This window comes from Anolis carolinensis, chromosome 1 (genome assembly GCF_035594765.1).
Source record: "Anolis carolinensis isolate JA03-04 chromosome 1, rAnoCar3.1.pri, whole genome shotgun sequence".
In the NCBI taxonomy this organism is placed as follows: Eukaryota; Metazoa; Chordata; class Lepidosauria; order Squamata; family Dactyloidae; genus Anolis; species Anolis carolinensis.
Window position 1 is genome coordinate 362018106 of NC_085841.1, and position 17203 is coordinate 362035308.

General features: G+C 46.4%; 1 protein-coding gene across 1 annotated transcript; it reads left to right on the plus strand.

The window, feature by feature from the left end:
* The first annotated feature begins 1491 nt into the window (after nt 1-1491).
* Nucleotides 1492-14376, plus strand: bmp4 (bone morphogenetic protein 4). The gene is made up of 3 exons (XM_062968671.1): nt 1492-1767; nt 6293-6741; nt 12141-14376. Exons 2-3 carry the CDS (start codon nt 6300-6302, stop codon nt 13025-13027), a joined length of 1329 nt encoding a protein of 442 aa, XP_062824741.1. The 5' UTR covers nt 1492-1767; nt 6293-6299; the 3' UTR covers nt 13028-14376.
* Nucleotides 14377-17203: the final 2827 nt, after the last annotated feature.

Below are 17203 nucleotides of genomic sequence, written 5' to 3' on the forward strand. Positions count from 1 at the left end.
TCTGTGCGATCTTCTTGCAGCAGCTGAGGATGGGATCTATTGTTTCATCAGCTTCCTTGCAGAGTCTACATTTGGGATCTGTTGCCGACTTTTCAATTTTGGCTTTGATGGCATTGGTTCTCATGGCTTGTTCTTGGGCTGCCAGAATCAGGCCCTCTGTCTCCTTTTTCAAAGTTCCATTTGTGAGCCATAGCCATGTTTTTTTCTTTGTCAATTTAGTATTATTATTGACACAACGACATTGTATGACACAGCAAACAAGATAGACATGCTGGATTTCATCTCACAGAATCACAAGTCGAACACTTCCCAAGTGTCTAGGACTGTGTGATGTATTTTCAGATGATGCGCGCAGATCCCAGCAGGGTGGCCTTTTGCAGTTGGCAGCTCATAATTTTGTCAATGCCTATTGTTTCCAAATGCCGGCTGAGATCTTTTGGCACGGCACCCAGTGTGCCCATCACCACCGGGACCACCTGCACTGGTTTCTGCCAGAGTCTTTGAAGTTCAATCTTGAGGTCCTGAGTTTTTCCTGTTGTTTTTCGTTAATGCGACTGTCACCTGGGATCGTGACATCAATGATCCAAACCTTTTTCTTTTCCACAACTGTGATGTCTGGTGTGTTGTGTTCCAGAACTTTGTCAGTCTGGATCCGGAAGTCCCACAGTATCTTTGCGTGCTCATTTTCCAATACTTTTGCAGGTTTGTGATCCCACCAGTTCTTTGCTGCTGGAAGGTGGTTCTTGAGGTATAAGTTGTTATTACTGTTTCTTTTACTTGTGTTGTAATGTATATTATTACTTATTGTATTGTTTAATTGCTCTATGATATGTTGTTTTTATATTTTGTTATATTGTTTTGCTTTGGGCATGGCCCCATGTAAGCCGCCCCGAGTCCCTGTTGGGGAGATGGTGGTGGGGTATAAATAAAGTTTTATCATTATTATTATTATTATTATTATTATTATTATTATTATAAGTTCCAATGAATCATTTGGGCCACATAGTTGTGTCTCTGTTTGTAGTCTGTCTGTGCGATTTTCTTACATCATCATCATCATTATTATTATTATTATTATTATTATTGTGTTGTCCAAGGCTATCATGGCCGGAATCACTGGGTTGCTGTGTGTTTTCTGAGTTGTATGGCCATGTTCCAGAAGCATTCTTTCCTGACGTTTAACCTGCGTCTATGGCAGGCATCCTCAGAGGTAATGAGGTATGTTGAAAAAGTTGGAGAACCCCTATTCTAATGCAATACAAAGCCGTATCATATGGCTGTGCAGATCCAGCCACCCAGAAAGGGACCAAATCTTCGGGACTGGACACAGTTGTGTGTGTGTTTGGGTGTTTTGGGGGGAGGAGAGTGGGCGGTGCTTCGTCTCCCTGATTGACAGGCCGGGACAGCAAAGGGAGGGCCTTGCCGGGCTCACGTGACCCTCCCCGGGGCTGGAATTGAGAGAGAGGGGGGGAGAGGGAAAAAAATTGGGAGAGAAAAAAAGCAGCAAGCCCTTGGCTGGCCCGTCGCAGTCTATGCAAAGCGGTGCATTTGGCAGGAGGCGCTCCGGAGCGGCAGCTGGCTCTTCCTTTCCCTTCCCGTCCATGCTCGGCACCAGAGCCCTCTGCACTGCTCACTTTGATCCGCGTTGGTCCCGGCTTGCCTTCCCCGCGCCAGATTCCCCGCTTTGCCCTCCCACGGATCCTACGAGCTCCGCACTGGCTGTCAAGAAGAACCATGGACTGTTTCTATCTGCCGTGCTCTCTGTCAGTGAGTAGCGCTTTGCTCCTTCTTTTCTTCCCTTCTCTCCCTTCCTTCCTCGGGATCCATAGCATTATTAATATCCGTATTAGCATTATGAGTATCAGTGCTATTATTATTAGTATCAGAACATCAGTACTATTATTATTATTAGGCTTGGAGAGAAGCTCCAAACCGAAAAAGTTTTGCATGCCTCTTTGCGCCTTTGGTCGGAAAATTGGTTCCTTTCTCTTTCTCTCGTTTTCTACTCCCGAGTCTTAGCTTTTCTGCCCAGTTTAGTCCGAGTTTTCAATCCGGAGTTTAGCCATTACCACGTTGCTTGTTTTCCTCGAGAGAAAGCCCATCCAAGGAACTATATGTCCCCAAATGAAAACCCCAAACTTGGAAGAACTTGAGAACTCCACAAAGCAAAGCGGCGGCTCTTTCCTTGCGCTCCAGGATTTGGTGTTTAGAGTCTCAAACTAAAGAAACTCCACTCTCTTTCGTGCATTTATGGAAAGGTAGAAGAACTGGGAGAAAGAACTGGGAAGGGAACTGGGGAGGAAGGAGTTTGGGGGCAGAAGCTTTGGCCGACTTCAGCCGACTTCATCGGATGCGCAATTGCGCATCCGATGAAGTCGGCTGAAGTCGGCCAAAGCTTCTGCCCCCAAACTCCTTCCTCCCCAGTTTTCTCTCAAAGTTGCAATTAAACCCTTTCCCCCCAACTCTTTTCTCCCAGTTACCCTCCAAACTGCTCAAAATCCCCGCTTTCCAGGCTACAATTTCAAGGGAAAACCAGGCGATTATGTTCTTTGCTGTGTGCGTTTGGTTTGGGATGGGAAGAACAAAGCCCTTTCCAAAAGTCTTCTCCACTCAGGACCTTGCTCAAAGTCCTTCCCACCCAAGATCTTGAGCTAGCAGCCCTTTCCTACCAAGACTTTGAACCGGACCTTGCTCAAAATATTTCCCACCCAAGATCTTGAGCTAGCAGCCCTTTCCAACCAAGACTTTGAACTGGACCTTGCTCAAAGTCCTTCCCACCTAAGATCTTGAGCTAGTAGCCCTTTCCAACCAAGATTTTGAACTGGATCTTGCTCAAAGTCCTTCCCACCTAAGATCTTGAGCTAGAAGCCCTTTCCAACCAAGACTTTGAGCCAGACCTTGCTCAAAGTCCTTCCCACCCAAGATCTTGAGCTAGAAGCCCTTTCCAACCAAGACTTTGAACCAGTCCTTGCTCAAAGTCCTTCCCACCCAAGATCTTGAGCTAGCAGCCCTTTCCAACCAAGACTTTGAACCAGACCTTACCCAAAGTCCTTCCCATCCAAGATCTTGAGGAGCAGACCTTTCCAACCAAGACTTTGAACCAGACCTTGCTCAAAGTCCTTCCCATCCAAGATCTTGAGGAGCAGACCTTTCCAACCAAGACTTTGAACCAGACCTTGCCCAAAGTCCTTTGCATCCAGGATGTTTTTGCTGGACCTTGCCAAAAAAATCCTGTCAAGTCACTCAGAACCTTATAAATGCCCTTTTCACTGTCAAGGGACTTTTTCTTCAGTTGCTGTGAGTTTTCCAGACTACATGGCCATGTTCCGGAAGCATTCTCTCCTGATGTTTCACCTGCATCTCTTATGGCAAGCATCCTCAGAGGTTGTGAGGTCTGTTGGAAACTAGGCAAGAGGGGTTTATATCTGTGGAAAGTCCAGGGTGGGAGAAAGGACACAGCATAATATTGGATAACACGGAATTGCTGGACCACTCTCACAACCACCATGTCAGACTATGCAGGGAAGCCATTGAAATCTGCAAGTTCGTGGATAATTTCAACGGAAAGGAGGAAACAATGAAAATGAACACAATCTGGCTACCAGTATTAAAAAGACCTCTAAAATAAGGACAGTAAATAAAGAATAACACTCAGAAAACCGGGGAATTCCAGGCATGAAACAATCAGGGCCAGATAACACCTCCTAACAAAGGATCCCCCCAGGCAGTAAATAGCCAGTCCTTGAAGTAGCAAGGCCATTCAATGCTAATCAAGGTGGCCAATTGCTACATTAAAACTTGCCTCAAACAGACAAGAGTTCTTTCTCCCACCCTGGGCCTTCCTCAGATATATAAACCCCTCTTGCCTAGTTTTCCACAACCCTTACAACCTCTCCTGCCACAGATGTGGATGAAACGTCAGGAGAGAATGCTTCTGGAACATGGCCATACAGCCCGGAAAACTCACAGCAACCCAGTGATTCTGGTCATGAAAGCCTTCTACAACCCTTTTCATATGTCTTCTCCACTCAGGACCGTGCCTAACGTCCTTCCCACCCAGGATCCTGAGGAGCAACCCTTTCCAACAAACACTTTCAACTGGACCTTGCATCCGGGATGTTTTTTCTGGACCTTTCCAAAAAGTCCTTTCAACCCACTCAGGACCTTATAAATGTCCTTTTCAGGCAGGGCGCTTTGCCGCTAAGGGACTTTTTCTTTGGTTGCTGTGAGTTTTCTGGATTGTATGGCCATGTTCCAGAAGCATTTTCTTCTGATGTTTCGCCTACATGTATTATGGCAGGCATCCTCAGAGGTTGTGAGGTCTGTTGGAAACTAGGCAAGAGGGGTTTGCAGCCAGGACACTTTGCCACCCAGGGACCTTTTCTCCTCTTAGCAGTTTGCATCTCCAGCCCCTTCAATACAGATAATCAAAGCAAAATAACCACATTATCTACTTTGAACTGGGATTATATGAGTCTCCACTGTCAGATAAACCAATTCAAAGCAGATCATCTGGATTTTATATGTCAGTGTAGAAGGCGTATTTCTCTCTCTCTGTCCTTTACCTTGCTCTCTGGGATTTTTTAACAACCAGCAAAACATAGGATGATATTATAAGGATATGATGTGTATCCTCCGAAACAGAAAGCTGTGCTCAGAGGGAGAAAGAAGAGCGAAAGGGACGCACAAAGTTTGGCTGTTTTTGAAGCAAGGTTGAAGTCTTCCTGGAGAAACTGATTTTGGGAAAGTGAGAAAGAAGGGAAGGATGAATAGACTAGAATAGAGATAGATAAATAGATAGATAAATAGAGTACAAAGATAGACACAAAGTTAGAGGGAGGTAGTTGATAGTGGAGATAAGATAGATGGGCCTTAAAGATGAATAGATTGAGGGGGATAAAGACAGGTGATAGAAGGCAGAAATAAATAAAGGGGATAAAGGTAGATGGGTGGATCCATGGCCAGATAAACTGTAACAATGAAGACAATGGGGTGCATGCTGAGCTGCTGAACTTGCAGATCGAAAGGTCCCAGGTTCAAATCCCGGGAGCAGCTTGAGCACCCGCTGTTAGCTCCAGCTCCTGCCAAGTTCGAAAACATGCAAATGTGAGTAGATCAATAGGTACCACTTCGGCAAGAAGGTAACGGTGCTCCATAGAGTCGTGCCAGCCACATGACCTTGGAGGTGTCTATGGACAACGCCGGCTCTTCGGCTTAGAAATGGAGATGAGCACCAACCCCCAGAGTCAGACATGACTGGACTTAACGTCAGGGGAAACCTTTATTTTTTACCTATATATATGGAGTTTTGGTGTTTGGTGTCTTTTTCACTGTTCTATCTTTGTATAATAGCTTGGAAAAGTTTCTTTTTTGGACTGTATACCTCCCAGCATCCTATCCACAAGGGAGTTGTTAGGCCCAGAGAAATGCCTGCGGTGTGGTGGCAGGTGTGCAAAAATCAAGAAAGGCTGGCATCTCTCTCATCGCTGGCTGGTTGAGGGATCCTGGGAGGTGCAAGGCCTCAAAAGAATTAGCTAGTGGTTGCTAAGAGTTGTGGTCTTTCCAAGGGGAAGTTGAAGTTGCCAAAGGGAAACTTCTCCCAAACTGGCTAAATGCTGGATTTGGAAAGTTGCCTTCTCCAAAAGGGGAGCTAGTTGTAACAATGCGTGGGAGCTTTTAGATCAAAACTTTTTCCAAATTGTCTGATCTGGAATGATAATTTCCAAAAATAAAGTAAAGACTGTAAAAGGGAATAGCAATGGATTTGTGGTCCAAAAGGAGGTGTTTTTTCTTGCATACTGGGAGTTGGGGAGCCCCAGTGACGAAGTGTGTTAGAGCACTGAGCTGCTGAACTTGCAGACCAAAAGGTCCCAGGTTCAAATCCCGGGAGCGGAGTGAGTGCCCGCTGTTAGCTCCAGCTTCTGTCAACCTAGCAGTTCGAAAACATGCCAATGTGAGTAGATCAATAGGTACTGCTCCGATGGGAAGGTAACGGCGCTCCATGCAGTCATGCCGGCCACATGACCTTGGAGATGTCTACAGACAACGCCGGCTCTTTGGCATAGAAATAGTGATGAGCACCAACCCCCAGAATCAGACACAACTGGACTTAACATCAGGGGAAACCTTTACCTTTTACTGGGAGTTGTGGTGCCCTGCCATAACCTCTACATAAATGAGAAGAAATAGAGTGGTTTTCTTTGGGTGTGTGCTTCTTGTTGTCGCTTTTTTGACCAATCTGGTTTCTTTGTTGGCATCTTCTCCTCCTCTCCCGAACCCACCTCCTCCCCAGAGACACCATGACGCCTGGTAACCGGATGCTGATGGTCCTCCTATTGTGCCAAGTGCTGCTCGGAGGGACGACTCACCGTGCCAGCCTCATCCCCACCGAGATTGGCAAGAAGAAGGTGCCGGGGGACCTCCACCCTCACCACCCACAGCAGCCGGCGCCTCGAGGGGGGGACCAGAGGGGCGAGGGTGTGGGGGGCAGTTCCACGGGCTCCTCTCGCCGCCCTCTGCCCAGCCATGAGCTGCTCCGTGGCTTCGAGGCCACCCTCCTGCAGATGTTTGGCCTCCGCCACCGGCCAAGGCCCAGCCCAGCCGCTCTGGTGCCCTCCTACATGCTGGACCTCTACCGCCTCCAGTCTGGGGAAGGGGAGGACCGCCTTCACGACCTCAGCCTCCAGTATCCTGAGAAGCCCACCAGCCGTGCCAACACTGTCCGCAGCTTCCACCACGAAGGTGAGGCCGGTCATGATGTGGTTATTGTTGGCGTGCAGAGGGGTTGGATAGACAAAGGAATGGATGGACTGATGGTTAGATGGATGGGTGGATGGATGGATGGACTGATGGATGGATGGGTGGGTGGATGGATGGATAGATGGACTGATGGTTAGATGGATGGGTGGATGGATAGGTGAACTGATGGATGGATGGATGGGTGAATGGATAGATGGACTGATGGATGGACGGATGGATGGATAGATGGACTGATGGTTAGATGGATGGGTGGATGGATAGATGGACTGATGGTTAGATGGATGGGTGGATGGATAGATGGACTGATGGGTGGATGGGTGAGTGGATGGATGGATAGATGGACTGATGGTTAGATGGATGGGTGGATGGATAGGTGGACTGGTGGATGGATGGATGGATAGGCAAGTTATTGGGAATTGATGCTCCCACAATCTGGGCCAATAACCTTTTGGAAATAAATGGCAATCATAATCTTATGGAAAAGGAAAAATGATGTCATATCCTGGCTGTATGGCCATGTTCCAGAAGTATTCTCTCCTGCCGTTTCGTTTCGCCCACATCTATGGCAGGCATCCTCAGAGGTTGTGAGATATATACCTCACAACCTCCGAGGATGCCTGCTATAGATGTGGGCGAAACGGCAGGAGAGAATACTTCTGGAACAAGGGCATATAGCCCGGAAAACATACAACAACCCTGTGAATCCCGGCCATGAAAGCCTTTGACAACACGATGTCATATCCCTTTGGCAAATGTGAATCCCCATGAACATGTGGAGACCACCTTTTGAAAACCACTAGTCAAGGAAAGCATGACCTTGTGAGAAGTCAACCCTTTGAACAAGTGATATTCACAAGCATTCATGTAATGGCACACAGGTTACTCAGCTGTTAAACTGAGGAACCATGTCTTTCGACTGCCAAGGACAATGACATGCCACTACAAGAATATATTTGGTTAGCAGAGGATGGTTGTTTCTTTGAAGTTGTAATTGTAATTGTGGTTGCCCAAAACACGTACACTCCCTTGAAACCTTTTAGTTTAAAATATGCACTCAGAGATAAAAAAAAAAACAACAACCCAAAGTTGTCTTTAGTTGAAAATAACATATCTTGTTTACTCATAAACATCTTGTATTAATTCACCATACAGGCACATTTATTATTAAAGTTCAGTTATGAATAGGATGTAGCTTCTCTCTGTGTTGAGTACACAGGGCATCGTTCTTAATCAATAGTCCATAGTCGTTAAGTATAGTTGTACTCACTGAAGTTCATAAGCATACATGCATCCCTTAAGATCTCTAATGCATCCACCTTCACCGAGGTCTGAACACATACATGCATCCACCTCCACCGAGGTGTAAAATGAACTCACTTAATACAAAATGGAGTCCTGAGTCTGAACATGCTCAGTAAATCACATTTCTATAGCGCCTCCCACACCAAAGAGGTGCAGTTAAACTGGCAAATCAGCATAGACATAGAATCAATAAACAAATAATGACAGGCTTGGGAGGTTGCTATTTCCAACACAAGTTGATGGATGGACCAATGGATAGAATGATGAATGGATGTATGAGTGGACATAGATGCAGTGATAGGCACATGGATGGATAGACAGATTGACAGATGGATGCATACATGGATGGATGCGTGAACCAATGGATAGGTGAATGGGTGGAATTGATAAACCAATGAATAGCTAGACTGATGGATGGAGAGACACACAGACAGATGGGTGGATGGACAGATAGATATGAATGGATGTATAGATAGATAGATAGACAGATGGGATGGATGAATGGGTAGATGGACAGCAGAGGATTTTCATTAGGGTCTTCTACCCCACCCCCTTCTGGAACTAACTATTGAAGGAGACCCATTGAATTAAGAAGGTTTACACCTTCCATGTCTTACTAGAGATGGACAGGGATGCTCTTCTCCCACGATTGTGGCCAAAGACAGAGTTAGTCCAACCAGTGACCTTCTGGAGGGTGGGGAGGACTACAACTCTCTCCTTGTGGGGAAGGGAAAAGTATGCATTTGTAGAATTCCTTCAAAACAAAATACAAGTAGGGACAAGATGAATATTCCAGCGTATTTGAAGGGAAGAGGAGGGAGAGTAGCAAAACCGGAGTGCAAGTAATGAAACTGGAGTGAGATTCGGAGTGGTTGTTCTTTTGAGACGTTGGGGGAGTTCTATTTAATGGCTGAGTCCAAATTGCTCCAGATGGATCTAAAGTTACTAACAAAGAAGTTGCAGAAGAGAGAAAGTGGGAGTTTCTAAGGGTGCATCTACATTGTATTCTTTGGCAGAGAAAGCCCAAGCCCTGGTAAAACTGCAACTCCCAGGACTCCATTGCCTTGAGTCATGGACGCCAAATTGCACCCAAAGTATGGACATCACTCTGTATTTTCTATGCCTCTATTTCAGGGAGTGGGGATTCTGGGCACTGCAGTCCCACAGAGTTCATTTCACAAGCTCTGCACACTCTGTGTCTGTGCCTTTTTGAATTGCAGTTGTCAGAATCACACAGTCTTTAGATGAGAAAGGGCTGCCAGGGCCATCTAGTCTGACCCACTGCCCATTTTGAGCCCAGAGGCAATAGGGCAGGGGTCTTCAAACTTTTTAAGTGGAGGGCCGATTCACAGTCCCTCAGACTGTTGGGTGGCTGGACTATGAAATAGTCCAAAACTAGGATTATTGTTGTGTGCCTTCAAGTCATTTCAGACTTAGGTCAACCCTAAGTCTAAAGTTTAGGACAGAGGCCTTAGAGGGGCCTTAGTTTGGGGACCCCTGATCTAGACGATCTCATAAGACCATAGGTAAGCAAAGAGACCTCCAAAGACCATCTAGATGGTTTCAGAAGACCATCGGTAAGGAAAGAGACCTTCAAAGGCCATCTAGATGGTCTCATAAGGCCATCAGAAGACCATAGATAAGGAAAGAGACCTCAAAGACCACCTAGATGGTTTCATAAAACCATAGGTAAGGAGAGGGCCCCCCAAAGGACATCTAGACAGTCTCATAGGACCATAGGTAAGGAAAATGACCTCCACAAGCCATCTAGATGGTTTCATAAGGCCATAGCTAAGCAAAGAGACCTCCACAGACCAGGTAGACTTAGGTCAACCCTAAGTTTAAAGTTTAGGACAGGGGTCAGGTAAATGACCTTGGAGGGCCACATCCGGCCCACAGGCCTTAGTTTGGGGACCCCTGCTCTAGGGCCTGATGAACTTATCTTGGATTTATTACAAAAAGTGGCTGAAATTGACCAAAGGAAGTGGTGGGCATCCATTCCTCCACATTTGTTGGGGTTGGAGACCCAGATCAATTAGACATTTTTTGGAGGACCCCTAAATGGCTGGAGAAGTGGGATCTTGAAGTCCTCCAGCATGACTCTGCAGTTAGCTTCTACTCAAGGTTGACCATGGAGTTGCTCTGGAAGACCTCAGAAGAACATATTAATCAGATCCACAAATAATCAGCTAGTCATCATCCTCCTTGAATTGTGATGCCCAGAACTGGATACAGTTTTATTCCAGGTGATTTCTGACCAAAGCAGAATAGCACCATCAGCACCATAGGCTGTCACTCATAGCTGAGTAGGATTGTCTTCCAAGGGTAGAGTCTTGATGTTGGGTCCATAAGTGACTGTAGAGACCTATTCTGAATTCTCTGTGACTATCCTCAAACCTGATACTAGACTGCTATTGGTTCAGCCTAGAATTGTATCAGTTTGTGGTCTCCTAAGACTCCTAGATCCCTTTCCAAGCCCAGTTTCCCTCACCCTTTAGCTGTGCATTTTATTTTGAATAGAATAGAATGATTTTACTGTCATTGTACAATGAAATTCAGTGCTTTCTCCAGTGCACATCACAAAAACAACATACCCATCCCTCCACAACCACACACCTTCCGATGCCACATCAATGCGTAACCATGGAGTTCAATATCATTACAGCTCTAGGAAAAAGCTGTCTCTCAGTCTGTTTGTTCTTGTCGTTGTCACCCTGTACTGTCTGCCAGATGGTGGTGGTAATAATGATGATGATGATGATGATGATAATAACAACAACAACAACAACAAATATGCAGGGTCAGATGGGACTTAAGAAAGTTCTGAGCTTTCTTAAGGCTGCAGGACTTATAAAGTTCTTCCAAAGAGGGGAGAAATTGGACAACCAATCATTCTCTGTGCAAGAAGTGGTGACCCTTTGAAGTGCCTTCCTATTTGCCATTGTGCAGTTACCAAACCATGTGCAGATGCAGGAGGTTAGGACACTCTATAGCACAACGGTAGAAAATCACCAGCAATTTTTCATTCAGTTGTTGGTTCTTTAGAAGTGTCAGATAGTACAATTTTTATTGCCTAAGTGTAAAGGTAAAGGTTTCCCTGACGTTAAGTCCAGTCATGTCTGACTCTGGGGGTTGGTGCTCATCTCCATTTCTAAGCCAAAGAGCCGGCGTTGTCCATAGACACCTCCAAGGTCATGTGGCATGACTGCATGGAGCACCGTTACCTTCCCGCCGGAGCGGTACCTATTGATCTACTCACATTGGCATGTTTTCGAACTGCTAGGTTGGCAGAAGCTGGAGCTAACAGCGGGCGCTCACTCCGCTCCCGGGATTCGAACCTGGGACCTTTCGGTCTGCAAGTTCAGTAGCTCAGTGCTTTAACTCACTTCGCCACCTAAGTGTAGTTTCATACATTTTGCTCACTTTGGCCTAGTTCTCTAATCTGCTGAAGTCATTTTGGATCTGAACCATTCCTCTGAGATATTAGCTATCCCTCTCAATTTGGTGTCACCTGCAAACTTGATCAGCATGCCTTTTATTTCGTCATTCAAGTCATTAATAAAGTTGTTGAATAGCCCTGGGCCAAGGACAGAACCCTGTGGCACAGTATTATATGAAGCAGCCCCGGGAGCGGCGTGAGCGGCCGCTATTAGCTCCAGCTCCTGCCAACCTTGCAGTTTGAAAACATGCAAATGTGAGTAGATCAATAGGTACCGCTCAGGCGGGAAGGTAACGGCGCTCCATGCAGTCATGCCGGCCACATGACCTTGGAGGTGTCTATGGACAACGCCGGCTCTTCGGCTTAGAAATGGAGATGAGCACCAACCCTCAGAGTCAGACACGACAGGACTTAATGTCAGGGGAAACCTTTACCTTTACTTTACCTTCAATTTGCTGTCATCTGCAGACTTGATCAGCTAGCCTTCTATTTCGTCATTCATGTCATTAATAAAGTTGTTGAATAGCCCTGGGCCAAGGACAGAACCCTGTGGCACAGTATTATATGAAGCAGCCTAGAATTCCCTTGCTGTCCCATGTTGTAATGCCGGCGCTGTTTTTCCTTTCCTCCCGCTTCCCAGAGCACCTGGAGCAAGTGCCGGGTTCGGATCCCCGCCTGGGTCGCTTCCGCTTCTTCTTCAACCTGAGCAGCGTGCCGGCGGTTGAGGCCATCTCTACCGCAGAGCTACGTCTCTTTCGTGAGCGGATCCCCGATGCTGCGGAGGACGACGAGGGTGACCTCCACCGGATCAACATTTACGAGGTGATGAAGCCGTGGCGGGACGGGGAGGACCCGGTCACCCGGCTGCTGGACACTCGCCTGGTGCGCCACAACGTGAGCGGCTGGGAGAGCTTCGACGTCAGCCCAGCGGTGTCGCGATGGACGGCGGGCGGTCAGCCCAACCACGGCTTGGCGGTGGAAGCCCTCCACCTCCACCCCAAGCAGACTCACCAGGGCCGGCACGTCCGGATGAGCCGCTCTTTACCTCAAGGCGGGGGGCGCCTAGAGGACGGCGCTTGGGCCCACCTCCGTCCACTTCTGGTGACTTTTGGCCACGACGGTCCCAGTGGCTCGGCCCTGACGCGGCGCCGGAGGGCCAAGCGGAGCCCCAAAGGACCCGGAGGCTCCGGCGGGCGGGCACAACGCAAGGGCAAGAAGAACTGCCGGCGCCATGCCCTCTATGTGGACTTCAGCGACGTGGGCTGGAACGATTGGATTGTGGCTCCGCCGGGCTACCAAGCCTTCTACTGCCACGGCGACTGCCCCTTCCCCTTGGCCGACCACCTCAACTCCACCAACCACGCCATCGTCCAGACGCTGGTCAACTCCGTCAACGGCAGCATCCCCAAGGCGTGCTGCGTGCCCACCGAGCTGAGCGCCATCTCCATGCTCTATTTGGACGAGTACGACAAGGTGGTCCTCAAGAACTACCAGGAGATGGTGGTTGAAGGATGCGGGTGCCGTTGAGGACTGGTATCAAAGAGTTATGGGGCCAGCCAAGGAGTGTTTGGTGGAGCTGGAGCGACGGCGTTGGACTACAAAGCCCAGCATCCGTAGGAAGATGTGTCAGGCATTCTGGGCTGAAGAACAACCAGCCAAGGAACAGACTGGACATGAGAAGGAGACTAGAAGTGGTGGGCAGAAGAGTGGCTTCCAATCCACTCTGATTTAAAATCTAGGAGTTTTAGGAGACTATCACACTATAGTGTTACAGCGCTGTTATTCCACTATTCTTCTTGAGATCAATTCTGGGATTTGTAGTTTAAGAAGGGCTCTAAGTCTGAGAAGTCCTGGGCCTTGCTATAAACTAGAAAGCTCAGGATCCCACAGAAGGCAGCCATAGCAGTTAAAGTGGAATAACACCGCTTTAATAGTGTGGTGTGAATGTGATCCATCTTCTAAGCCCTCTCCTTTGCGGAAGGTTGTCATGCTCAGAGAATTAGAGAGAACAGTGCTTGGGAAATGGACTTTGTGGGACTACAGTGCCCAGCATCCCCAGGAGGATGGTTGTTTGTGGGGCTCCTGGGAAGATTTCTCCTTCCAAGGGAAGGTTTCTGGGCTTTGTGAGACTATAGTCCCCAGCATCCCAAGGAAGATGGGTATTTTTTTGAGGGTTTCTGGAGATTTGGTCCCTTCTGAGTTCAGAGAGAATGGGAAAGAAGCTACAGCCCAAAATCATAGAAGATTTGGGGATTCTGGGAGCTGCAATATCAATACTAACTTTTCCAAGCGGAGCAGGAATGTTTGATAAACTATTTCCTTGGAGTAAAACTCCCCAAATTCCCTAGTTTTCCACAGAGTGAAAATAGAGTTTTGAGACCTTTCTTTGTTGGATTACAACTCCCAGAATCCACCAACTTCCAGGGGATTATAGGAGTTGCAGTCCCACACAGTAACTTCTTTGATTTGGGAGGTTGCTGAGCTTGGAATACAAAATAAAGTTACTTCTTGGACTCTAATGCTAGGAATGTGTCCTGCAAAAGTTACTTTCCCAAGGTCTGAGCTAAGAGATATAACATTCTCTGCATCCTTCTTCTGTTTCCCCGGTTTTGATAGAATGGCCTGGTTGATTTTATTTTAAATTCCTAAAAGAAATGGAGACACAAAATCTCACAAAATGCCCCTTTTCTCACCTTCCTTCCGAAGGAATGCCAGCAAAAATACAGAATAATAATAATAATAATAATTAAACAAATCCCTTTGTTCCGTTCACCTTGACCTTATTTATGATTTTATGTGCAAATGTTTTGACAATAATGATCATATATTTTGACAAAATATATTTATAACAACATATTAAAAGATAAAAAAATAAAGCGAGTCATTATTTTAATGGTAAACGCGATATATATTTGTCTGTATACATATATAATATATATTTGTAAGGATTTAGAACTGTGTTGATCTCTTCGCAGATTTGCCAATGTGGCTTCATTCTTTCTTTCTCTCCTTCTTTTCTTTTTCTTCTCCTTCCGGCAGTAGGCGTTCCAACCCTCCCCTTTTGTTGCTTTTGAGATTGTCTTAATTGCTAACTTTTCTGGTCGATGCAGTTTGAGGTATGGATAGGATTAGATTCCCTTCAACCTCCTATTCATGCAGACATCACTTTTTCTTCTACATCTCTTTCTTAATTAATGTGTTGTCGAAGGCTTTCATGGCCAGAATCACTGGATTGCTGTGAGTTTTCTGGGCTGTATGGCCATGTTCCAGAAGCATTCTCTCCTGACATTTCACCCATATCTATGGCAGGCATCCTCAGGAGTTGTGAGGTCTGCTGGAAACTGGTCCAGGGTGGGAGAAAGAACTCTTGTCTGCTTGAGGCAACTGTGAATGTTGTAATTGGACACCTTGATTAGCATTGAATGGCCTTACAGCTTCAAAGACTGGCTGCTTCCTGCACAAATCAAGGAACATGAAAGGCACTGCAGACTAATTCAACCAGGGAAGTCACCCATAGCAGAGCACCCAATGACACAGCATATTATTTGAGAACACACTAATACTGGACCACTCTCACAACCACTACATGACTACACAGAGAAGACATTTAAATCCACAAGCATGTGGACAATTTCAACAGAAAGGTGGAAACTGTGGAAATGAACAAAATCCAGCCAGCAGTATTTTAAAAACTCTAAAATCAGAACAGTAAATAAAAAGCAACACTCTGAAAACAGGGGAATTCCAGACATGAAACAATCAGGGCCAGTTAACACCTCCTAACAAAGGATTCCCCCAGGCAGGAAGCAGCCAGGCTTTGAAGCTGCAAGTCTACTCAATGCTAATCAAGCTGGCCAATTGCAACATTCATACTTGTTTCAAGCAGACAAGAGTTATTTCTCCCAACCTGGACATTATTCCACAGATATATAAACCCCACTTGCCTAGTTTCCAATAGAACTCACATCCTCTGAAGATGCCTGCCATAGATGTGGGTGAAATGTCAGGAGAGAATGCTTCTGGAACATGGCCTGGAAAACTCACAGCAACCCATTTTGATAGTTGCTTTGGCTGACGAGCCCAACCTTGTTTCATACCATATGCTATTCAGTCTTTGGATGCTGATGCATGGATTGATGCTGATCCTCTGTTTTGAAATGGCTTCTTATGTGCATCCACCCACATCTCTCCTCTTATACATTTTGGGGATCTCTGAGTTTTAGGAGATCACAAGCTGAACATGAGTCAACAGTGTCACAGGGCAGCTAAAAAGGCCAATGCAATTCTAGACTGCATCAAAAGGAGGCTCAATTCCGGACCATTCTAATTGTCTTTCAAATCTATGGGACTGTAGGTTGCTTTTACAGCATTAAATTAATGTGTTGTCAAAGACTTTCATGGCCAGAGTCACTGGGTTGCTGTGAGTTTTCCAGGCTGTATGGCCATGTTCCAGAAGCATTCCCTCCTGACGTTTTGCCCACAGCTATGGCAGGCATCCTTAGCAGTTGTGAGGTCTGTTGGAAACTAGGCAAGTGGGGTTTATATATCTGTGAAACAATGTTCATTGTGGGAGAAAGAACTCTTGTCTGCTTGAGTCAAGTGCGAATGTTGCAGTTGGCCACCTTGATTAGCACTAAATGGCCTTGCAGCTTCAACACCTGGCTGCTTCCTTCCTGGGGGAATCCAGCTAACACCTCCCAACAGAGGATTCCCCCAGGCAGGAAGCAGCCAGGCTGGGAAGCTGCAAGGCCATTCAATGCTAATCAAGGTGGCTAATTGCAACATTCACACTTGCCTCAAACAGACAAGAGTTCCTTTTCCCCACCCTGGTTATTATTCCACAGATCTATTTATCTATGTATATATACAGTCCGCTTGCCTAGTTTCCAACGGACCCCATAACCTCTGAGGATGCCTGCCATAGATGTGGGTGAATGCCAGGAGAGAATGTTTCTGGAACATGGCCTCAAAGCCCAGAAAACCCATAGCAACACATTAAATTAATGCTGCTCTTCTTTTGGAAGATACTCTCAGTGGGACATGGGGCAATGTTTAGGACCAAATAGTTTAAAGACTGAGGGTGCATCTATACTGTGGAATAGATGCAGTTTGGCACCGCTTTAACCCCCATAGCTCAGTGCTGTGTAATCAGGAGAGATACAGGATGGTTAATGCTGGGTCAACTGTCAGGAAGCCATGAGTCCGCAATGTGATGCAGACCTCTTTACCTGGAATAACCCTGTGTCCAGTTCTGGACAAAGCAAATCAAGAAGGAGATGGAGAAGCTGAGAAGGTGCCCAAAGAAGGGTGACCAAAATGGACAAGGGTCTTGGAACCATGATTCCCTTTGAGGAGCAGCTTGGGGAGCTGGAGATGTTTAACCTGAAGTAGAGACAGTTTAAGAAGGGACATGCAAGCCATGTTTACATATTTGAAAGGTTGTCTCATTGAGGAGAATGGGAAACTCTTGTTTCCCGTTTGGAAACTAGGACACAATGGAACAATGGATTCCACTGGAATATTAGCATAATTTTCCTGATGGTAAGAGCGGTTTGATAGCGGAATATCCTGCCTGGAAGTCCGATGGAGTCCTTCCTTCTCTGGAGGTTTTTAAACAAAGGCTTGATGACCATCTAGCGGGTGTGTTTTGACTGTGTCTTCCTCCCTGATAGAAGTACGTTGGACTGGATGGCCCTTGTAGTC

Coding starts and splice junctions, on each gene's coding strand:
- bmp4 (XM_062968671.1), top strand. CDS start 6,300: ATGACGCCTGGTAACCGGATGCTGATGGTCCTCCTATTGTGCCAAGTG. Junction 6,742..12,140: donor CCGCAGCTTCCACCACGAAG/GTGAGGCCGGTC, acceptor CCCGCTTCCCAG/AGCACCTGGAGCAAGTGCCG.